The sequence below is a fragment of the Patella vulgata genome, chromosome 5 (genome assembly GCF_932274485.2).
Source record: "Patella vulgata chromosome 5, xgPatVulg1.2, whole genome shotgun sequence".
Classification (NCBI taxonomy): Eukaryota; Metazoa; Mollusca; class Gastropoda; family Patellidae; genus Patella; species Patella vulgata.
This window is the reverse complement of record NC_065883.2, coordinates 32,583,710-32,609,522: the sequence shown is the minus strand read 5'-3', so window position 1 is coordinate 32,609,522 and position 25,813 is coordinate 32,583,710. Positions and strand designations below refer to the sequence as shown.

General features: G+C 37.3%; 1 protein-coding gene across 1 annotated transcript; it reads right to left on the bottom strand.

The window, feature by feature from the left end:
* Positions 1-20,996, bottom strand: LOC126821658 (major facilitator superfamily domain-containing protein 6). Its single transcript, XM_050550125.2, has 7 exons — positions 18,961-20,996; positions 9,382-9,489; positions 6,668-6,829; positions 5,119-5,361; positions 3,937-3,996; positions 3,627-3,697; positions 1-2,250 (listed from the first exon to the last, which is right to left on the bottom strand). Exons 1-7 carry the CDS (start codon positions 20,600-20,602, stop codon positions 2,152-2,154), a joined length of 2,385 nt encoding a protein of 794 aa, XP_050406082.1. The 5' UTR covers positions 20,603-20,996; the 3' UTR covers positions 1-2,151.
* Positions 20,997-25,813: the final 4,817 nt, after the last annotated feature.

The window sequence follows — 25,813 nt, the reverse complement described above, 5'->3', positions numbered from 1 at the left end:
TTTTTATTTCCTTATATATCATTTTATTACGTACATTTTTACAATCAAACAACTTTTCTATCATATCGTCATACTATATTATTATTAATCAGTATATTACAATATCCATGTCATGGCATTCGTATATGTCTAATTTTAGCGATTACTTTAGTTTTTAAAACATTAAAATTCATGTCTAAAAATCACACTATAACATACATACAGTAAAATCTCTCTAGTGAGACCACTTGTAAATATACACGTATGTCTGACTAACATATACAATGTCTTACTTGTGTTACTTTCACAGTCCGGACCGTGGTCAAACACACAGTATGTGTTCCACCTTATTGTGTTATATTAGAATTAGAATTCAAAGTTTATAGTCATATATAATATGCATTACAAGTAAAAAATATAACATGCGCCCCATTCTATAAAATCCGTATTTGACATAATTATGTTTGCTGTGTAGAAGACAGTCAAAGTATAGAATATACTTTCGTACCCATAAAGAGACTCACATTTTCTGTCACACACAACTTAAAATAAGATACCATGACTTGTGCCAGAATTCTAGTTTGGTGCATTCCTGATTTGTCTTAACTAAAATCTAACAACAGAGTAACCTCCCTTTAAATGTATCACAGCCTTGCCGTTACGAGCCAAGTCCACCTTTCAGTTTGTCGGTGAACCTAAGAAAAGCAATCAAATAGACAACAATTTTAACATTTGTAAAGGTTAAATTTGATCGAAAGAATAAAAGACAATTATCTTAATGAAATGAAAAGGTATACACATTCTAACTAACTAATATTACTGAATTCTAGTACACTTTTTATAATATAAAGTCACTTCAATGTTATTCAAGATTAAAGTGAAGTCCCCATTTTTATAGGACATTTAAAAAAAAGTAGTAGGTTAAAGTAAGTATATTAAACGCCAAAATCTGATCAAGTAGCCTGTTTACCTTGTCTGAAAACTTCAATTCAAATTATTATGTCGCTCGGGAATGATCGATAGATTTGTTAACAGAATAACGTAACAAAGAAACCCCATTATCCATTTGTTCAAGTGACTTGATAATTATGGCCATCACTTACTAATTACTTCAGCAATTATTGAGACATGATTATCAAGACAGTTAGACATAGTGGGTTTTTGAAACATATGGTCAGCCTATTCGGAGAACTGAAAATTGTATTACATGTACTTAAAAAAGTAGAGCTTCAGATAGTTGTACAAGACCAGGTTTACAAACGGCCTTTTAAATCGAAGTAACGAGTGTTACTCACTTACATACCTCAAGAACTACTTCTTTAAAGGTGTTAGGATTTAAAGTTTGAACAGCGGTAAGAAAATAACTTTTAACATAAAACAGTGTATTGATTCTGGCGCAATATGAAAACCACAGAATGCGCATATTGTCGGCGTACTTTTACCAACTTTTGGCTAAACCTATACTAAAGAGCCTACTTATATCAAAATTTACATTAACTATGTATATTTACATCTATCTAATTGTCGGATATTAAATATTTTGGTGATATGATGATGAATTTAAAATAATATCACTTTCCCGCAATACAATATCTCTTGAGATATGTTAACAGACTGACCTAGTCGTAGCGACATGGATTTTTAAAATACAATTAATCCTGTAGGTACCACTTTGGATTTTAATACATTGAACACGAAATGACGAATGATCGTGATCTTAACACAGTTAACCCGAAGATTTTAATACAACTGGCCTAATGGCATAATTTGTGATAATAATACAATTTTCAGCTTAAAACATAATTTTAGTGTTCATTAAATCACCAGACACAAGTATTGCAACTAATAAAGTATCCTTATTGACCTGGTGGTACAGTTTGTAAAATTTATACATTTAACTAGCGGTACAACTTGAGATTTTAATACATTGCTCTAGTAATATCTACTGCAATTTTAATTAGACTTAGTGGAACTGATCGAGATTTTAATACATTGACCCAAGGGTCTCAAGTGAGCTATACATAGTTTTCTATACGTTTCATCATTACGTACATTAATTTCCAACATGTTTAGCTAATTTTTTCGTCTGTTTTTCTGTTCTGTAAATCTATGGTTTGTACATTAGATCGGCGGCATTCCTATGATATGGCCCATTGTTTGATCGATATCTGTTTATGGACCATACATTTGATCCATGGTATTATTTGGCTGTTGTTGATACATCTGTGTTGGCATCCTTGGTGGCTCCTGCATGAATAATCGGTCCCCGCCCTGGAAAAAAAAATTAGTAGGATAACAGGAATGCAGCTATGATGATTGGAAGCACAGAAAGTTTACTATTGTCATAAAAATTAAAAACGTCTTTTCGAAATGGTAGGTTAAAAATTGGCCGAGTTTTTTCTTATATTGCGATTAGCGATCGCTTTTGCACCCCATTGGTAACATCTTTCTGGCTAAGACGAAGAATCTTTCAAAAAGTAAGTCAATATCATATTCATGAAGCAATGGTTACGGGCATTATCAACTCATTAACCACGGCTAAAATTACTATGGTACATTGGCGTGTGTGATTAGTTATCCTGTCCGCAACTAAGAGGCCAAACACAAAAATTGATTTGCCCCTTGTGTTGTCACGACTTGATAACAGTCTCATCGACACTTCAAGTCGCAATGTGTCTGGTACTGCTGTCTGGAATGACATGAAGTATACATTTCTGAAAAACTTAATCGATGCTCGGTAGAGTGAAGTATAAACGATATACACGAAGGGGCAACATGTGGCAAATTCTTGACCAAAAGCACGTATAAGGTTCATCATGAAAAACTTGAGATACACAAGCTGGAAGTAGAGACTTAAGTAAACATGCAATTTTCAACCTAACCAACCTCTTAACTCTTGTATCTTTCCGCCTCAAAATCATGAATATTCAACAAAACATGGCAGGGAATGTATATTCAAAACCTTTTCTTCAATTCTACACCAAAAAAGTCAACAAAGATCGCCATGCAAAAGGGGGAAAAGGAGAAATGGGGAGAAGGACTAAAAATAGCTTTGGCCCTTGAATATTTGGTGAGCTGTGTCCTACATCTAACTATGTAGGTATTCAACCCAATAACACTGGTATAGTCTACTTTTACCATTGTTAAAATGTATTATCAGCCTTAATAGACCCCATGAGACAAGATGAAATGCCATAATATGTAGACAGACTAATTGTTTTACTGTAATTGCTACCAAGTACTACTCGGGCTCCGTTTTTACTATCCGATAATAACCTAAAATATAATAGCCAGCGCATTCAGGTTATATATAATTTTTTAGCTTAAGACAACTAAGCAATAATAAATTTTTAATCTAATGTGTGACGGAGAGTTCTCTGACCATAAACTATCGAATAGCCATGATTAAAGGGTTAAGTAAATGATTCGACTTTTTACAAAGTAAGAAAAATGTATCCATAAGGTTAAGGGTATGACAAGACCACTTTGAGTAATTAAAGTTCCGTTTCTAAAAACATACACACAACTTTACATGATTTACAAATTTCTTTGACCCCGACATTTCCCAACAAGGTATTAAAACCATAGAATAATTGCCAAGCTACATCTTTTAGACATCATTGCACTTAATATAATATTTTACTTACAGTGCTGGGCGAAGACCAGTCAGCAAAATTTCCATTATAATTAATTTCATTATTATAACTCCCTGCATTATCTGAAAAAAATAAAATACACGAGAATAAGTGTAGCACTTAGTGTTGAACCATGCAAAAACATCTGGAAGGTCTACGCCGGAATTTGAACTCGGAGTATAATAGTTCTTTCTAGAACAACCCCTGGTTAGCATGCCGATTTATATTGTATTAAAATAAAGTGTTTTTTTTTAAAAATCCCGCTTGTTTCCGCAAATACATTAAAAGGCACTACGAAGTACAAGTTAAAGGTTTTACTTACCGCGTTTAGGCATGGTTGTTGGCAATGTGTTTATTCCTTCATAATGGGTAGCTCCATATCCTGTTTGGCAGAAATAATATTAAATATTTAAAATTATATTATACAAGTAAACCTCAATAAAACAACCATGCATGGTATATAAATATTACCTGATCTCCTCTGTGAAGTGCTCTCTTACCATCTGGGAACACTGCATTGGTGTGCAAATAAACTGATATATATAATTGTCGGGGCTTCTGGATAACTTTGTGTTTTCTCTTTGAATGTATATATACTTTACTATCCATTTATACCCTGTGTTACTATGCTTTGTAAATTTCGCTTTTATAAACATTTTCGCCTCGAAGATGCAACATGTGATGGGGATCTTATACAGGAAATATCTGTGGGGAATATATTATATGTTCACATAACGGACAGATTAGTATTCATCTGTTCATCCAGATTTTCCGACGTGGTTCCCTCTTGTCAGTGATGCAGGACGGAGAGCCTGACAATGACAGCTGTCTAGTCGTTCGGATGGGACGAAAACCCGAGGTCCCGTGTACACATTAGCGTGCATGTAAAAGATCCCTTGACAGTTGGAATTCGATATAAGAGTAGGCCGTAGTGCCGCTGTCCGGGCAAAATCTTCCTCATAGCGCAGTGTATGGCGTATGCCCGTCTTCATTAGCCCAGTTCAGAGCAGAACAGTAGGACGTTAAACCCCATTTCATTTCATTTCATTTCGTATTCATCTGGATAGCGCTTGCATTCTTTATGGAAGTTTTATGTATATCTGTGAAAGATTCTGCCACTCACGACTTGCATTGACATTTTGAATTGTCTGTGATGTTGCATTGGTCGTCTGCTAGGAATTACGCTAACATAAAATGGATATTTTGATGGATAAATTAACAAGTTTTTCCATCCAGGTTACTCCGTAGGTTCGTTATAATGTCGGATGTGGATACGGCACAGCTACAAAGATCTGTGCCTATGCTATCTATTACTAAACGTGGACTGTAAAATAAATTCTAATTAATTAATACCCCGTTAATGTCGCTTAATAATTCAGATAAATTTCAATAAGAACTGTGTTGCGTGAAATGCTAGAAAGCAAGCGCACCAACCGTAATTGTGATGCTTAAAAAATAAATATAATGTACTTTATCCATTAAGAAATTATTAAAATCAATTTACCTTGGTTATTTCCTTGATCATAGTCAGACAAACGATTACTGGATAAATCCCTAGCTAGAGCGGAAGCTCCCGAGGGTACCCCATGCGGTGCCAAGATAGATGCTTCCTCTAAGATCTCATGAGATATTTTTTCTGAGACATGTGAAAAGTAGCCTCGTCTTTCAAGGTAATAATTGGTACCCATATAAATAGCCAAAACGAATATACAGGTTACACCATATACTCGGAATGTTATAACACTACCTGAAAGAAATTTAGAATCGTCGTTTTAGAGAAAGTGTTTTATTGAATATGTATTCAGTCGGAAGTCCCTTTACGCAGTTATTTCGGCAACTACTATAATCTCAGTCTGGTATAAATAGACTAAAGTCATACTATTAATTGGGCGAAGGGATGGGGGATAAAGTAAGTATACTGAAACTGTGTCTCCGACACACGTAATACAAATCGTATTTTGACGTATCCGCTAAAGTCTTGATCCTTCTCGTTTGATAAGCCACGTTAATTTAGTAAATTAAAGTCTTAAAATATCATTGGTACTCTACCAAGAAGTCCATGGAGGTCGGGAGGAGTATCTACACCATCCAATTCCAAATGAGAGAGAAAGTTTTGTGGAGTTTATTTGGGTGACCTTTCTGATTTTACATTTTTACGTAAGGCGTAAGTATTAAGCTTTACCGCTTCACAGATCATTTTGTAAATCTCTATATTTAACAAGTTGTGTCATGAAATCGATAAACATCTTTAGATGATTATACTGTTGTAGAGTTACGATAAAGCTGAAGCCAAGTCAAGATTAGATTTAAGTTAATGTTTCAACTTAATTACAATGATCAATAATTCAACCCGTCTCTAATTAGATTGATTTTCTATCACGTAAATGGTTGAAAACTTTGTAACCATGCTTTGAATGTTATGGAAAGAAGACTTTAGAGTGTTGAATATAAACACGTTAAGAAGAGTTGTTAAAATTTACAACAATCTAATCCGTATGCAGTCAGCAATGTATTAACTTCTGTTAACATTATGCTAATGCATGTTCGAAAAAATACTGCCAATGCGATATTTTAAACGACATTAATTTCTTGATTAAGCTGCATTAGATCTTTCTACAAGAAAACAAATTTCATTAATTGTATATAATATCATGTCCAAAAATAACCCCCGACTCATATAATCATTGAAAACCTATATTTGGAAGAATTCAATCAAATTTTAATAGCCTTTTAATAGTCAAATAACGGCAAATTAAAACTTATTATTTTAGCGAATGGACAAAATCGTCAATGTTCTAATGCTTCTTTAAATCCATTAAGTCAAAATATGGAACAAATTCATATGTTATTCTTTTATTTAAACTGTCAAGATATCAAAGACCGGTTTTCAAAATAATCTATGCCATTGCCTGATTCGTGGGCGCAGTGAATAGGTAATTTCCTGTCAGGGGATTATATTTATGATAAAATGATTATTATATAGTTTATCAGTAAAGTCACGCAAATAAATGGCATTTGTGTAAACGGAAGACCAGCTTAACCTAAGCACTCACCATAATTATAAACAAGGACACCGCCAAACACAGCACCACAACCTCGACCTAGACCATGATGTAGACCTTGTAATATACCTTGAGCTGAGGATCTTAATTCTTTAGGTATAGCTTGTGTAATATATGAACAACAGGCTGCCCACACAGCAGCATGAGTTAATCCTGCAAGAAAAAAAACAAGATCATGAAAACAATCATTGAACTATAGTCTCGGACCATAACAGGGAGAGTCAAAAATCCCAATAATATTTGTATTGGACCACATTGAAGTTGCTGTATTCACTGGTTGATATAGCAGGAAAATGCGATTGCGGCAGTTTAATTTTCAAAATGTTATCCCGACGGTCCCATCTCTATGGACTGTAAACGATTAATTGGTTTGGTTGATTGAAATTCAAGCCAACCATCTTAATTAGGCTATATTATTATAGATCACTTTAAAGTTGCTGAATTCTGGGGCTAGAATAGCAGGAAAACGCGTTTGCGGCCGTCAAATTTTACAAAATTTTCTTGGGGGTCCCTACATGGTAAGCTCCGCTCCCCGCCCTCGCAGGAGACTGGCGTCGCCGTCTGTAACCCGTATTCTCGTATTCGCATAATGGTATTGCAAACTGCTTGTGTGATTTTGTTTTGATTTGTTAAGTCTGCTTCCATTAAAATCTCTTAAGATCTCATCGCAGAGGCGTATTTACTCCTTTCGAGAAAGCAGTGTCACAATCACGGCATTTGTTCAGGGGCCATCTAATGTAAGGTTACGCACAAATTCAGGAGTAGCTATATACGTCATAAACAACGTGAGAGTACACTATCCTAAAGGAAAACACTAAAATGCTTTTGATCAGGGAGCAATTTTATTATGCCATTAAATGACACGGCTATATGGTTTGTCTGAACTAATAACAGTTCATTATTTTCCTTCCATCCGAGGTATTCAGTAAAATCAATACTCAGGGTTGAAATATGTCATTTAAAATATATGATATTTGATCGATGGCAAGTGACACGAGAACAGTCTGATTATATTGTGACCAACTTACGATCGTCAAAACAGTTTTTCATATGAATATACTTTGACTCTTGAAGGGTGTTGTTAAATCTGGTGTTTGTTAAGTAAAGCGATATACCCAATACTACTCAACGCCACCTAATACTAACCTAATACTACCAAATATTATCACATACTACAAAATACAACACAATGCTACCAACTATTGTCACATACTTCTCCATACCCCCCAATCATAATCAAATACTATCAAATTACCACTACTACTCAATACCACCCAATACTACCCAATACCATCTCATAATTTAATCATTCAATATCAATATTAATTCTTGGAAATTTAGCATCTGAAATATTAACCTAATATTACCAAATCCCCCCCCCCCCTCAATTCTAATCTATTAATAAAATTGTTTATAAGAAAAAATATAAGCAGAAACCAACCATTCCACGTGCTCACGGAAAAAAAACAGTTGTATTTCTAAAATGAGCTTAATTTGGCTATAGGTATTGAATATTTTAGCGCAGGAAGCAGAGTATTCTTACTCTATAATATCTTACTTAAAGGGACAATAACACACTTGCTGGCTTGACAGCTTCAGAAAATAAAAAATAGCCTTATTCTAAGTACTAGATGTGTTAGTATCCTATCTGTTTTGTAAATTATCCATTAAATCCTATTTTACTTGTCCAGAGGGTTCAAAAACATTTTTAAATCCAAGTCACATTTGAAAAGCTTTACGTCAGCTTTTCAAATCAATTAGTTGAATTTTTCCAATTTTTTAAATTAGGTGTGTTAAGATGAAATTTGTATCATCAATTAATTGGAATATTGTAAAATAGTACAATTTATTGACCAGTATAAAGATTGGGATATATTATTCAGTTACAACAAGAGTGGTATTGAGCCTTTAAGTCACTACTCATTCATTTTCGTCTTCATTAGCCCAGTTATAATAGTGAAGAACAGGTAAACTCCATTTCATTTCTTTTCATTTCTTATTTATTTCAGGAAGTTGGAATATACTAATTATTTTTTCTGGACTTTGATACGAGTTCAGGGAAAGGTTACTAATGACTTCTCTTATTTTCTGCCTGTAATCACATTGTTTCGTACAAATTACACTATAATTACCGTAGACCATTGTTCATATTATCTCATAATTAAAAAACCTGTTTTCTGGGGGTTATTAATGATTACTAATTATATGATCTCACTGACAAAAATGATATTTAATTGCCAGGTGACGTGGTAGGAAAACATAAAAACATCCTCATGTAAATATTATTATTAAAGTCTCCGATCGTCATTTTTGAAGAATCCGTTGAAAATTTGACAACATTTGAGATATGGTCAAATGCCAGTGTCACTTATAATCTGCGCTTTAATATTTTGATAGGCCTTTTTTTAATCAGACTGAATCAAAGTCTACCGTTGATATTTCGATTTTATTTTCTTTAATTAAAAGTTAAATAATGAACACATTTTGGCGTGGAAAATGTTTATTTTCCGAAATTGTAAATCACGCACAGAGACTTTAACGTATTTTATTGTTGATCATAATTAGTTCCAATTACAGCCCAATACTTTCTCTAGCATGAATATACTATGGGACAAGTTGGCGGAGTAAAATGAGTAGGGCTTGGGGCCCAGTTCCTGTTCAAAAAAGAATGAGACTGGCAGTATGTAATAAAGTATCACACTTACCTTGAACAAATTCAAACGGTAAAACCCATTGCGGATTATGTAACCAAGATATATACATAAATCTAACAACATTTCCTAATAAACCCGCATATAGAACTTTAATATGACCTGAAATTTAAAACATAATCAGTACAGGGCGTTTAACTCTAACTCAATATTACAACCAATATAACACTTGACATTAAACACACGGATTAGTATTCAATATTGGTCATGTCAATCAATACTGTTGTTATTTTACCGTGAAAATTTCAGCTCCTGTAAACCAATAGTTAAGACGAAATGAACATTTTAAATTTAGTTCCCGACTTCGGGCTGTCTATGGTCTCGAGGGCCATCTGTCTTGAAAATACAAATGGCTTATCCATAAACGACAAAAATAAGATAAACTTTGTAGAGTAGGCAATAGGCACAAACATTTGTCATTCAGTTTGCACTGCTCACGTTTTTCAACGCACATAATAAACCCGGTTAGAAATAAAAGCTTTAAAAAACCAATGTAAATCAGTATATATTACATTAATAATATGTGTTTTTATAAACATTTTAAGGTTTCCAAGAATAGATCTATACACCCTTTAAGATGCTTAAATTTATTAATATTCTTGTATTCTTCCTCGAGATATCATTAGTTTAAAAGAGTACATATTTCTAGAAGGAAATTAGTTTCTTTAAATGTCTGGGCATTAAATTTATTTCTAGTGTTATTAAAATATATATCACATTTATCTCCTACATCCAGTATTTGTCTTTATACGGTTGTCATACCGTGATATTATAGTAATCTTCTAAAAGAAACATACATCAAACTGTCACAGCGCAAGCGATAAACCAACGGCAGATTTCAGGGTTCATGGTGATTGTTCAATGAATAATTCATAACGCCAAACAGACGAATCAGGATGATTCTATTAATGGAATTGCTATAATCTATAAATATATTTGTGACTGTCGCTTGTCTGTCTGTCTGTCTTTCTGTTCTGTTCGGGGTTGGCGGCTACACTAGGTCTGCCCCGAGTCTGGAATTTGATGTATAGTGGTAGCTCGGACCGGGGAATAACATAGGCCAGGTGGCGTTAGTCTACAACTTCCGGTTTCGGAGTTATGACATCCGAGCGAAGCCGGTCTGTTCGGGGTTGGCGGCTACACTAGGTCTGCCCCGAGTCTGAAATTTGGGGTATAGGGGTAGCTCGGACCGAGGAGTAGCATAGGCCAGGTGGCGTTAGTCTACCACTTAATTCGGTTTCGGAGTTATGACCCCCGAGCGAAGTCTGTCTGTTCGGGGTTGGCGGCTACATCTGCCCCGAGTCTGAAATTTGGGGTATAGGGGTAGCTCGGACCGGGGAGTAACATCGGCCAGGTGGCGTTAGTCTACCACTTCCGGTTTCGGAGTTACGACCCCCGAGCGAAGCCGGTCTGTTCGGGGTTGGCGGCTACACTAGGTCTGGCCCGAGTCTGAAATTTGGGGTATAGGGGTAGCTCGGACCGGGGAGTAACATAGGCCAGGTGGCGTTAGTCTACCACTTCCGGTTTCCGAGTTATGACCCCCGAACGAAGTCTGCCTGTTCGGGGTTGGCGGCTACACTAGGTCTGCCCCGAGTCTGAAATTTGGGGTATAGGGGTAGCTCTGACCGGGAAGTAACATAGGCCAGGTGGCGTTAGTCTACCACTTCCGGTTTCGGAGTTATGACCCCCGAGCGAAGCCGGTCTGTTCGGAGTGTTCTAGGAAGAAAGGAAGAATGATTGAAAAGGAGTTTAACGTCCTACCGTTTTACACCAATATAAGGAATATAAAGAAATGAAATGAAATGGGGTCTAACGCCCTACTGTTCTGCTCCGACTGGGATAATGAAGACGGTCATACGCCATACAATGTGCTATGAGGAAAGCTGCACTATGGCCTACTCTTATATCAAATTCCAACTGCAAAGGGGATATTTTACGTGCAAGCCAATGTATACACGGTACCTCCGTATTGCACCACTGACAAGGAGAAACCACGCCGGAAAATCCCAAGGAACTTTCTCGGCCAATGCAGGATTCGAACACGCGACCTCCAGGCTAGCGAGCCAGCGTCTTACCTACTTAGCCACCGTGGCTCCGATAAGGAATATAATTATAATAGAAATAAAAATGGATATATAATTATAAGCAGTTTCAATATAATATATATATATATATACATGTCACGATGATAATACAACGGTATATCCAAAAAGTTTCCAATAGGTGTTTGGTTTCATTTTTGGTTGTTTAATAACTGACTACGTAATTTTAAATTTTGAGTATTCTCTCGTTCAAAACATGCACTTTATTTACTCCACTAATTCATCGAGATTACCTTCCTATGCTGGTAAAATTCAGCTATGAAATGTGAAAGGTTTATTACAAACTTGTCCAAGATATGTTCAGAGTGATCTTACTATTTCTTTCGGGAGTTACGCACAAATAAATAAAGAATATTGGGTAACCGAGGAATAATCCATCAAGTATCTCGTTATATAAGACATGTCTGTTTCGTGTTATGTGATTTGGAATATAAAACAGATTGGTATTGATTATATAATATGTTCAAATAAAAACAGAAGTGAGTGGGTGTTATAATATGTCTCGCTGGTGTTCAATTCCAAAATAATTAGTTAAAGAAGATGTCCCAGATATATTTTAGTGAAAAAAACGGAATTAATGTGGGGTGAAGGATTCCTCGAAACTTCTGTCCTAGTCCTGTGAAGCTATCTGACGCTCGGTGACACCCTTTCGAATAAAAAGAAACTTTCAGTTACCATGTAGGGTAGGTCAGAATTCTTGAAATTACAGGTCGTGTAAGTCCCTGGATAGCAACGTATATTTGCCGGAGAAAGAATGATAAGCGCACATCGAGATTATCAAGACGCAAATGAAATAAGGTTCGAAATCACTTAAATCAGTTACGTAAAAGTTAAGCAATTTATTTCTAAAGGGTCCAGTATCTTGATTTGATATTTCCAGACAAAGTAAATAAAGTATTATTGTTGTTTTTTTGTTGTTTTTTTTTTTTGGGGGGGGGGGGGGTATTTACCTACATTAACCCGCGGTGTCCTGTGAAAACTGGGATTGCTACTTTAGCCAATTACATTTTTACACAATAAGACATGGGCATATTGGGTGAAATTGATTGATGATAATATGGTAACTCGTCAACTGAGATCTGAGTTTACACTGTAGTTTCATACTGCATTTGATATCATGAGTGAAGATTTCCTTAATGACATTTCATATTAATTTACTACTAGGCGATGGGGCACCCTTCTCTCAAAGCATTAAATTCACGGATATTAAAAACATCACCATAATTTTCGTTCCTTTTTTGTTGAAATTCTGTTTTATAAGTAATTCCCTGTCAATATAGAAGGTCACAATCCCTGACCATACGTGTTGTTTGGTGGTTTTGTTTATTTTACTACTCGGTTCGCCGTATTTCAAAATAGTGTTTTTAGAATAACAATGTCTCAGGTGTTTACAGATTATCATTTGAAAGGTGGGGATTAAACTGAATAAAACAGACAATAGCGAAAATCAATTAATTAGCCCCCTACTATCGCCTCGTGTTACTTTAATATGGCTGTGATTTGCAATAATTTCATGCCATGTTGGGAAATGACCTACAAGTGTCTCGCTTTTTGGTGCCCCGAAGTTTGTGAAGATTAAGTGTTTAAAGGTGGTCGGCTAATATAACAGGCCTACTCTATAGTCATTATTTTGTAGAGCCAAAATTAAATGATGTTGTTGCTTTACCGTCAATGATCGTGCGATGACTGACTGAAAAGTTATAAGCCTGAAAAGGATGGATCAATTGGGTTGAAACAAACTTTTGCCACCAACAAATACAACCATTGAATGAATCATAGACATAAGAACTGTTTGTAGTGTTATTATTGTCTTCGTGTCAGACCATCTTGTAAACCTGCGTCCTGGGAGGCCATCAACAGCAAGCATTCATGAAAACATTACCCAGGTGCATGACATGGTGATGGCTGATCGACGATTGACCACTCGACATACTGCCAGTTTTGTAAACATCTCTCATGAGAGGGTTGAGCACATTATCGCCAATGAGTTAGGAATGACAAACGTTTCTGCAAGATGAGTGCCAAAGCCCATTGCCAGATTTGTAACCATGGATGAGACCTAGATTCATCACTTTCGACCAGAATCCAAAATTCAGTCATTTTCCTAGTAATGATGACCTCATGTCAGCTTTGGTCGACTTTTTTAGGGTGGCTAAAGACAATTTCTTTCTGGCCGGCATCCAGGCCTTGCAACATCGTTGGCTAAAGTGTGTACAGCTCGAAGGGGACTATGTTGAAAAATAAATGTACAGATCTTTCACAGATAAGCTTAGAACTTTTCCGCCAGCCCTCGTATTGTATACAGTGGATACATTTGAAGACCCTGCTCAATATTTGTCCTGGGACTCCACAATCTGCTTCTGTTATTAATGTGGCGTTAGATTTTGATCTTGATATAAATTATCTTTATGTTGAACTGTATCGATAAAAATAGATAACATAGAGGACAAAGTCACTTGAAGATTAATTGTAGTAATTTAGCCGAACAAGCACTGTGTCGACTCTATGAATTACATATTGAAACTTTTAATGAAAAAAGTAAATCATAGTTGAAACAGACGAACGGAAGTTTGGAGGTCAATAAAATCGATATCATTAATCACTTACAATAGCCAGGGGTTGAGGGAGAGGGGTCGATTAGCCACTTGACAACCAAGCACCATTTCCAACATGAACTCAGCAGCCTATAAAGGCGGAAATCGATACACAAACTAATCAAGAAATCAATATCGCCTTGGCAACCACGAGAGTGATATCTACATTCAGCAATCTAGCAGACGATAACGTTAACATTTGAAAGAAAAAGGCAGGAAATACATATGAACCGTTATTTTCGATAATTTCTACCTATAAGCACGACACTCTATTAAAATACCCATGCGATAAGATGGCAATAGAAATATTGACTTCAAATGAGAAAATTCAAAAGTTCTGTCTAATACGGTCGTTTTGGCCACCGGGTAGATGTTCGTGGCTTTGTAAATACACACTTCTGCTCTGTATATAAATTTACGACTCCAAAAACATTTAGTTGAGAATGAGTGTGAAATTCGGTTGACGGTATTGGGGGTTTAAATTTTATAGCAAAGCTTGGTAAAGATACCCTATGGTTAAATAATGCATACCAATAGTACATGGCGTCAACAGGAAGAACTTTGCAGCGCACAGGAAGCCATACTGTAGTCCAAAATACCTTAGCCTCACGCATTGAAGATGAACCCTCCGATGCACTGACAGCTCTTTTGAAAGATATGATATAATGGAATGCATTGCTCACAATAAATTAGATATAATCTCTTAAGGACGATCAATATTTTCTAACATCTTTGACTCAAAGTGTAAATATTTAAATGTTATTCAATCGCGGTTTATAAATGTGTTTGCTGGTATAAGCAATTTACAGGCGACGGTTCAGGGGTTGCTACCGCTGATCTACAAGAAATTGCTTGCAGTCAACTACACAGTGGTTGATGTCGATTTCAGAGCAACGAACAGTGCTTGTTTGATATTTCGCACCTTGTGGCCTGCGACAAAAGTAAATAACCCTTGCTGTCCAGTGGCGCTCACTCAACAAGTCGTGGGTAAGATCTATTTGATAAGGCCTACTTCAAGGCCAAACCCTTACCCTAACCCTGGACCTAGCCCTAACGCTTACTTTAACCCTAACCTACAATCTCGCCAACAATCACGTGCCCTAACCTTATTTACATCTCAGCGACCTTGAAGAAAAATTGAGTTGGGCTTAACAAATAGATCTAGCCTAAGGGTGTTCGTTTCTAGTAATTCTTGGACAATTAAAAATTGCTCTACTAATTGCATAAAACCTGTACACGAGCACACAACGATTTTTTTAAGGCAGTTATGGGCAAAAACTATGAAGTGAAATGAAATGGGGTTTAACGTCGTACTTCTCTGCACAGGGGGGGGGTGGGGGGTGGATGGCTGAATGGTTAGCGTGCGCGCGCTGTATCATAAAGTCTGTCATTGAGTCGACTGGCGTGGTTTCGAATCCCCGGTTGTACGTGGCAAGGAGTAGGGTCGCCTGTCCAACCTCGTGGGTTTTCTCCGGGTCCTCCGGTTTCCTCCCGGGTCCTCCGGTTTCCTCCCACTGCTAAAGACCCCTACGCGCAAGCGAATTGTGTAAATAAAATTAAATGTTAGTCCCGAAATGACCTAGTTTGTGTCGAGTGGACGTTAAACCCCATTTCTCTCTCGCTCTCTCTGCACAGACTGGGCTAATGAAGAAGGGTATACATACGCCGTGTGGTGTGCTATAAGTGGGGGTTTTGTCCGGACAGCAGCGTGTTGCCTACTATATATCGAATTCCAACTGTCAGCGGTTCTTTTACGTGCACTCTAATGTGTACACGGGACCTCGGGTTTTCCTCCCATGCAAACGACAAGGGGAACAGGCGTCGGAAATCCCGAGGAACCATCTCGGTCAACACAGGGACACTCCACCCCACTGGAATAGAAAACATAAAGATATATATTTTGTGAAAAAAAAGAATATGACGATGAATGGGTAGGGACTGGTCATGGCATGTCTCTGCGCTCCATGTCGCTGTTCGACCAATGCACATCAAAACAAATTGGTTAAATCAATAGCAAATGTCTTATACGACAAAGCTATTATGGTCTTCAAATCATCTGGTGTAGTTCGAAAGGTTAGCTTTTGTATTGTTTTGATCCACCGAAAATAATTACTATTATTAAACATTAATGCCTTCAATTTCTACCGTGAGATGAGTATATATCGTTTCCGAAATACCTAGAGGAATTGATTATTGTGTTGATATCAGATTAAATTTTCGCAATAAATATCAGAAATTGCAACAATAATTTGTGTTTCTAATCGCCACATCGGGCAGAAAACCCAATAGATTGATAATGTAGATATACGGTCTAATTAAAATTATACCGACATTTCGTTCCGTTTTATTTTTCGGTTGTTTATTCCATTTCATCTTGGTCAGGTTATGATTGGTCGACTCCAGACCAACTAACCAATCAAAATCCGACACTTGTGAAGGACTTTGATTATCGAGACGTTTGGGTGCAGAACGAGCTTTTCTTTAAAGGGACAATAACACTCTTGCTGGCTTGAAAGCTCCAGAAAAAAAATAATATCTCTATCTAAGTACTAGATGTTTAAGTGTCCTACCTGTTGTGTAAATTATCCATTACATCCTATTTTACTTGTTCAGAGGGTTCGAAAATATTTTTAAATCGAAGTTTCATTTGAAAAGGTTTACGTTAGACGTTTCAAACCATTATGTTGAATTTTTCAAAATTTTTAAATAAGGCGTGTTAAGATGAAATTTGTATCATCAATTAATTGAAATATTCTAAAATAGTACAATTTGTTGACCAGAATAAAGATTGGGACATATTTTTCAGTTACAACAATAGTGGTATTGAGCCTTTAAAGATGTATCTCCTTATGTAATGAGCATCTGAATTAGCTGATTTTAATTATAGATTTATGGATATTTTACTTCTTCAGATTATAATTTTGCAGAACCTCAATATAAGAGTTCGTATTTTTAGTTTATAGACATCAGCTAGATACTTTAAGATTTACACTAGATTACCCAGTCGTCAAATTGTTGCAGATAGCGATATTCAAAAATACATACGCTCGAACATCGCCTTCATACATGTCGTGCACTTAAAACGGAACCGATGATGATAGCGTTATTAATCGTTTTAGTAATATTTAATGATTGGATGCCTTGGGGAAACGAACTAATAAAGGCAACATTGAACCATTAATTTTCATCTTGTTGAGAGATGAACCGAGACTTGTCAATATAATTAGGCTACTTGAACAAACCATAGCGTGAACTAAACTCATTAGCAATTTCATATGTAGCCATTAATTGCTGGAACTATATAAACGATAATAGTCTATCTAAAGTTCCGTTTTGTTTATTTTTTTCTGATTGTTCCATTACAACGCAGCATAGCACAGCGAAACAAATTATAAAAAAATAAAACGAAACGTAAATGACAATTTTAATCAGCTTATGATAATAGTTCGGTGAGTAAGGCGTTAGCTATAGCTAACCTTGAGGCTATGTTCGATCCCGGTGTTGGCGTAGAAGGTTCCCCCTTGACAATGGCGTAGGTGGTGAAACCATTCGGCCACCCAACCAACCGGATTGGATGCGGTGTATCCATATTGAAATAATACGCCTATGCACATGTGTCTTTAGTAGTTGGGGGAAACCTGAGAAACCAGACATTAAATTTCAATTTTAGCTGCATAGCCATTATTGTGTTACTTTATTGCATACTATTATTATGTAAATGTATACCGCGGGGAACGTCATTAAACGAAGTTGCCTCACGCTCTGTAATTGCTTCCCCAAGAACTCAGTTGATAATTGCTTCACATAATAAAGCTAAATCAGAAAGGACACATTATTAACAGTACCGGTTTTAATAATTACTTCATGTCATTTCTAGTTGATAAAAATGTGACGTTGGACAATATTTTATTTAAATCGGGTCTAATTTTCTGTGGAGTCACGTTGGCCCAGTGAGTAAGACGTTGGCTTGCTAACCTGGCCGAGAAAGTCCATCTGGGTTTTCCGGCGTGGTTTCCCCTTGTCAGTGGTGCAAGGACAGAGGGCTGGCCGGGGACAACGTATAGCTGTTCGGATGGAACGAAAAACCGAGGTTTACACATTGGCGTGTACGTAAAATAACCCTTGGCAGTTACAATTCCCTGATAACGCACTGTATTACGTATTCCCGTCTTCATTAGCCCAGTCAGAGCAAAACAACAGGACGTTAAACCCCATTTCATTTCATTATTACTCTTTAAAGTGTGTGTTTCGTTATCCAATTCATATTATATCACTCTTTTCAGAAATCGAAGTTACTGGGTTTCAGATAGATAACCGCCAGTGGTCAGTTCATGAATTAAATACAAAATTAAATACATCTATATGGACTCCTTAATTGAAAAGTGGTGTAAGCCGCTGTAGAAAGATTAAGCATGCATACCCTTTCTCTTTGCACGCACTTTGTCACTACGTATAGCTGAATGGGACGTTAGTTTGTACCTGGACTTGTTTATTATATGTTAACAGGGGGGTGTTTATTATCTACAGTCCCATATTGCAGGTGCAGCCTATAAGGGTTAAGCCATTCATGAGCAGATTCGATAATGGAAATGAAACTTCAAAAACCTTTTAATATATTATTCCGACAATTATACTGTGGTTATTAAATGGAAAATGACTTACAATTTGAAGATTGACACTATTTTAGATTTTTATAAATAATGGAGCACACAAATAGAAACAAGCGACAAAGAAAATGTAACTACAAAACGTATTTTGCCGGTTAGGACTGACGTCGTAATTGATTCAATGCGAGGTTTCCTGTGTACAAGGTGTCCTATATCCCAGTTTTATTATCAATTTGTTTTTCTGTCAATGAATATTAAATATATACTTACCGAATTTTGCTATGAGTTTAGCACTCATAAAATAAGCCAGTAGTTCTGAAATGTGGTTGATGACCGAAGCGACACCAAAAAGGGTTGGACTACCACCAAGATCTTGAAGATGCCAAAACAAAAAGGTAAAAATGATACCAATACCAAAGCCCATAAACCAGGCTATAAATAGTACTGAGAGATATTTATAGGTAGCCAAAAGTTTTATAACAGTAAACCACTTGCCCATAAAATGACCATCTTGATATTCGTATTGGGAATTGCCCTGAGGGGCCTTAAGGGCGTCTGACACCATGTCATTTCGGTTGTTAAGTTTAATGTTAAGTTCTTGATTTCCATTCAATTTTCCATATTGATTTTCACCAGGGGAGTTACTTTCTCTAAACTTGTTTTGGTTGTAGGCTGTCGAGCCTAATTCTGGTTTGAAGACCCCGTCATCATCGTCGTCTTCCTCGACCAGCCTCTCGCGGTCGATTTTCTTTCTTCCTGTGATGGTCTGCTTGACCTTGTCTTTGACTCGTTCGGTTATTTCGGAGAGCTGTATCTCCTTCCCATGTCCCATATGCTCAAATCTAAACTGTAGGGCTGCAATAAAGGCAGCACTCATTAGAACACAGAAAATGGCGAAACAGACAGTATAATTCTTTTCAGCAGCATGCTGAGTGCCACATGGATGTTCGGGAAAGGATGTTGAGTGATCTAAAGCTAAACCAGCGAAAAACATACTAAGACCCCATCCTAGAGACCCAAACATTCTTTGTCTACCGTAATTGTCCATATCTTCGCCGAGACATGCCAGAGTTACGGCATCTGCGAATGTAATGGCCGGCGCTGCGAAGAATTCTCCTATTACAACAAGCAACAACAGTATAAAAAAAACATGTTTGACTTCATCTTCACGGTAAACAACGGTACTGTAAGGTGAATGAACAAGTCCTTTAACATCTGATTGGTTAGCATTGGCAATTTTGTTATGATCCAAGCGATGTGGAGATTCACCTGTTCCTCGTTTTGCCGACTGTGGAAGAAGCATCACTAATTGTTCTGGTTCGTGATCATCATGTGCAGAACGAGCATAGCGATAAGGAACCTCTAAATGACTGATAACTGGCTGATGTGTACCTCGTAGATATGATGTATCTCGACGACCTCTGGGGTTTTCTAGAACTGTATGCGTTCGGTTTGTATACAGACACTTGTGAGCAGGGGGGTGAACAAAGGCAATAGCTAGAGTAAATACAATCCAGCAGATGAGAGAGAATAGAAGTAATTCCTTGGCTCTTTTCCATTTGTCTGCAACACCTCCCCAAAAAGGGGCACTGAGAAATTCTATGAAAGGTCTAAATCCTATAAGCATACCACCTTGAGAAGCGTTCATTCCAAGTTGTTTGAAATATATAGCCAGAAGTGGAAACAGAGAACCAAATGCTCCAAAGAAAAAAAAGTAAAATAACTTGCAAACAACCAAGTCTCTATTTACAAATGTTAAGTAATTGTCTATAAAGTCACGTCGACTACGAGGAAAATTGGTTGGTCGAGAGTTCAGATTAGTTGCTGTCCTTCGAAACTCCTTGGCATCGGAGGGGGAAGCCATATCGGCTTCTCGGTCATCCCCGTAGCCATAATCCTCCATCTTCTCCATGATCTTGGCAATTAGATTATCCTTCAATCCAAATCAGTGTTAACAACTTAACAGGAAATCCACGAAATTAACACATGCATATTTGAAACCATATGTCAGAGTTATTCCATCCTTCAGACATCAGCAATCCGCCATTCCTTTGAAAGATAGAGGGAGAGAGAAAAAAAATGCTATTGACCGAAAATACCGGCCGATCGAAAACGAGTCGTACGTGCTTGGTATTATGTATATATTGTAAAGAGCGGTCGATACAGAGAAAATTACCAACTTGCTTCACAACACTAGACGACACGGGCAAGTCAGTAGAGATTCCCTTCCTCCCATTCATTTACACGATTCATATAGATGCCCGTAATCTACTATAGACCAGCTTCGGCGCTCATGAGATGGCCAAGTTTCTCTCGTACGTTTCATTGATCGATTTGAACAGCCACCAAAAACTACATCTCTCACGAATTATACTATAAATATACAGTCCGTAACACCATGTTTGCTATTTGAATTGAATGCCGTGGTAAAAAGCAGACTTCGGTATTCATATTTAAAGCATGAAGTGATACAATTGTCTTTGTAAATCCATATGAATATATCTTATATTCAATGCCCAAGTATTTTTAACAGTGTCGACCACAATAATTCCGATCATCTGTGGTCGACTTTCCGCTTCATGGCTAATTTTATTATATACTTGGTTACTGTTTTATAAATAATTCCACCGTCAGAAAAACTAATACTACACCAGATTGTTTAATTAAGAGTTCTTCTCTGTCTCCCAGTGAGAAAAGATATCTCAGTTTAATTGTGGTTAGATGTATTTCAATAGTCCTTAATTGCACCAGTGTGAACATATGGAATATGTACTATACAAACTGTTATTGCATTGTATGTCAGTTCCAAAAGTGTGCCTTTAGCAAACATTCTATTGTTTAATTTCTTGGAGGTATTTCCGTGTGAGAAAACGTATCAACATTTGTGGTTAATTAATTGACCTATGATTGCACGGTTGTAAACATCTAATCAAACTGTGATTGTATAGTAATGACGTGTCTGGAAATCTGACTACTATAGTAATATCAGAAATTTATAGATAATGACCCGTGTTGCTGATGCATTATGAATATTTTAAGATTATAAATGATTCAGTGATCTTATTTTGAAACAAAACGAGGACCTTTAAATATCTATGATCTGGTATTATCAGGATTAATCTGGTTATACCATTTAATGGGCAGATGTTTACAGCCAATCAACATCTGTACATTTCTATACATTAGCATAATTTGTTCGTTTCATTTAGTTTTACTTTATACATAGCCCCATTAGATTTTCCAATCATGTGACGATCAATCCAAGCTTTTCTTGGGTGATTTTTGATTTTTTTTTATAACATTAACAACAAGACGTGACAGATATGTATCTCAATGAATCAAGTTAAGGGGGCGCGGTGGCTCAGTAAGTAATACGTTGGCTCGCTTACATGGAATTTCCGTGTCCTATCACGGTGTTGGTCGAGAAAGTTCATTGTGTTTTCCGGCGTGGTCCCCTCTGTCAGTGATGCAGGATAAGGGACCTGACAAGGGACAACGTATGGTCGTTCGTTCAGGTGGGACAAAAACCGAGGCACCGTGTACACATTGGCGTGCACATAAAAGTACCCTTGACAGTTGGAATTCAAGCAATCCGCAATGCCGTTGTCAGGGCAAAATTCACTCATTGTACACTTTATGGCGTATGCCTGGCTTCATTAGCCCAGTCGGAGCCGAACAGTAGGACGTTGGACCCCTTTTTATTTCATTTCAATTGGAATCAAGTCAAAATAACAAAAATCACAGATCCTTATGAATCAATGATATCCAGCTTAGTGGTGATGTCAGCTTAATCAATGAATCAGCAGTAAGACAAACTTGTAGATGGTCGTGATAATAGCCCGTAGAATCTGTTTCAGCCTTAAATAGAAAATACAAAATGAGACCTGTATATTGTAATCTCAGTAAAAATGTTATATACTATTCAAAAAAAGTAGGGGATATTTGATTTTGGGGGCATAATACTAAAATATGCAAATGACTACGAAAAAAGTCACTATAGAACCTAACAGAAGAAACATTTCCAGTTACATGTGACGCCCAAACGCACCAATAGCTACCGCATGGAATGCAGGTGATGCTTGGGATCATCATGGGGGTCCAACCCAAGATTTGCACGACTCTGACTTTGAATGTTACAGTCATTGTGGCATTGAATTCCAGGGTGGAAACATCAGTTTAATTGTTTTAGTGACCAGAAAACAAATTTTGATATGCGTCGGCTTACCCAAAATGAAAGGTTACGTGCCCTTGGCATGCTACAGATCGGCACAACACAGGCGATTGTGGCGCGGACGATGAATGTTTCTCAGTCTGTCATAAGCAGGCTATGGTCCAGATACCGTGATACACAATCTGTACAGGACAGACCACGCTCAGGTCGACCAAGGGCGACAACTCAAGCCCAGGATCGATTTATCCGTACCTTGGCCTTGAGAAATCGTGTCATCACAGCAAATCAGATCAGCGCTCGTCTTCAAACAGACACTGGTGTGAGAGTGAGTGGCCAGACGATTCGGAATCGACTGCATAGGGGTCACCTTCGCGCCCGACGTCCTCGCGTGATCCCTTGTTTGAGAGATCATCACATTCAGGCAAGACGTCGTTGGTGTAGGGATCGTCAACACTGGGATAATCGACGCTGGAGCAATGTGATGTTTTCAGATGAGTCAAGGTTCACTGTTGATTTTTTGGACAGACGTAGGAGGGTGTGGCGTCATCAGACATGATCGATTTGGGGGTGGTTCTGTTATGGTGTGGGGAGGCATCACTGTTGCTGGAAGAACGGCTTTACATGTTGTTGCAGGGCGTGTTACAGGCCAGTACTACCGGGACAACATCTTGGCAGTCCATGTTGTGCCGTTCGCACGACGTCATGGCCGCCGTTTCATCTTCCAGGATGACAACGCAAGATGTCACAGGGCCAGGATCGTTACAGGTTACCTCCAACAACAGAACATCACCACATTACCTTGGCCAGCACTGAGTCCCGACCTCTCCCCCATCGAGCATGTCTGGGACATGCTTGGACAGAGGTTACGTCAACGTCAACAACGTCCTGCCAATGTCCAAGAACTTGCTGCTGCGTTGCAACAGGAATGGGACAATCTGGACCAAAATGACCTTAGACGTCTCATTAGGAGTATGCCACGTCGGATCAATGCTTGTTTGGCAAACAGAGGAGGATTTACCCGTTACTGACTTGGTTGTGATGCTGTGGTAACTTTGCTGTTTGACCCCGGGTATCATTTTACCCTTATAATGGTCAGTCTGTGCCTTACTTAGTCTAACGATCATTTGGAATAAATCGATGAATGTGAACTTCATTTCATTTTGTCATTTGTTTCTTCGTCAGTTTCATTAGGTGACTTTAATAACACTTAAAAATCAAATATCCCCTACTTTTTTTGAATAGTATATGTATTGGCTATCCAATGAATCAGTTGTTAAGAATCTAATTGAATATGGAATTAAACATGAGATATCGATGTGTTGAACGTGATTTAACATTGAAACATAGGCTTATAACGCTGTGTAGCATTTACATAAAACGTTCTGTTCAGGAATATTTGTATAAATCAGTATATTAGCTCGACAGACTACAATTTCAGACAATACAAGAATCCGTAGGCGTTCTGACATAGACCTAAATATTAGATACTGTCGTATTATGGATTTAGATCAAACTAATCAAATAAATGTATGTAACACTATCCTGGTCGCGACCACCCAAAAAAAATCCTTGTCACGGATCTCCAGAAAACGGACTGTGACACAATGCTGACACTTAACCAACAGGACTTCCACGTTATGTGCCTTGTTTACTTTACTCAATGACCAATTAACTCTGGAACACTGTGTTGTTAACATTAGGTTTATATACCTTTATAACATCCATAATACAAAGGTTATATACAGGAAACTACACAGACAGCTATTACATTAAATATAAGTTAAATATAAGTTCTCTATCCCCTAGCGTACGTTCTGTGGCGAAAGTTGCAATCTTCTTTCTCTTAGTCGGTTAAAGGTATGTCTCTCTAAGAACCCCGCATAAAGGTGGCGAGAGCCACGCGCTTCTTGATGTCTACATGATGTCTTAACCCAGCCCCGAGCCAGAGGCTGTGGGTACATCCTTCTAAGAATTCGGCATGATGTCTGATTATACCTTACTTAGAGTCTTAAAGGTGGCAAGTGCCACACACTTCTTGATCATGATGTCTGTCCCGGCTGTGGGAACGTCCTTCTGAGAATACCAAATGTCTGAAGCAAATTTAATCGCGCTCTTTAATTCATATAAAACGTTTAGATAGTCATCTATTAGGGCGGGCCATTTCCATATTTGGGTAAGGGTTTCATTTGGGCACATTCTCCTGTTATTGAATTGGACTAATTTGTGCGCCAGATTACTGGACAACGGTAACCCACTTCCAGAAATGGATGGTGGCAGAACTGTCAGTGAGTTAGTCTAAGAAAGTTGTAGAATAATGCAAGGTACCTACTTAGTCCAGTTCTCGTTGTCATCCACCTGTAGGTAATCGATTTCCATACATTAAGCAGAGAACCATTCATAGAACTATATAGTATTACATGTTTATCAATACGTGCACATCTCATTAAATAATATTCCAGATTAGCCCGTGTCCCGAACATGGACAGGCTCATAAATTCCTTTATCCCTACCTACAGTTTTAGATAAGTGATTCAATTTATAAGGTTTGAAACTGAAATGATGAGGATGTCGGATTAATCGATAACATATTATGTGACACATACCAAATCTTATTTTTGTCCATAAATTACATGAAGTTTGCTAGCTCTTTCGAAAACACATTTTATTTCCTTCCCAAATTGCAACAGCAAATGAGCTTATTGGGTTACTTATTTGCACTAAGCAAAATTCGGTGACTGTCCAACAGAAAAGACCTAAGGCTGGTGGTAATGGATAAAATAAATGTGAAACGTCTGAGAAAATAACCGAATTAACGTGTCATCGAAATCCACCCCAGTAAGGTTATAATGCCATTCACTATATATGTGGTAAACTGAACTTTCATTATATCAGATCGTGTGATATTTTCAAAATGGAGGTTGTTTAAATAGCGTAATCAGATGAGAGTATAAA

Excerpts from the sequence above, each read along its gene's own strand:
- LOC126821658 (XM_050550125.2), bottom strand. The coding sequence starts at position 20,602 with ATGGAGAAGATGGAGGATTATGGCTACGGGGATGACCGAGAAGCCGAT. Across the intron at positions 9,490-18,960 it reads TAAACTCATAGCAAAATTCG|GTCATATTAAAGTTCTATAT; the intron begins GTAAGTATATAT and ends TTTAAATTTCAG. Across the intron at positions 3,997-5,118 it reads TGATCAAGGAAATAACCAAG|GATATGGAGCTACCCATTAT; the intron begins GTAAATTGATTT and ends TCTGCCAAACAG.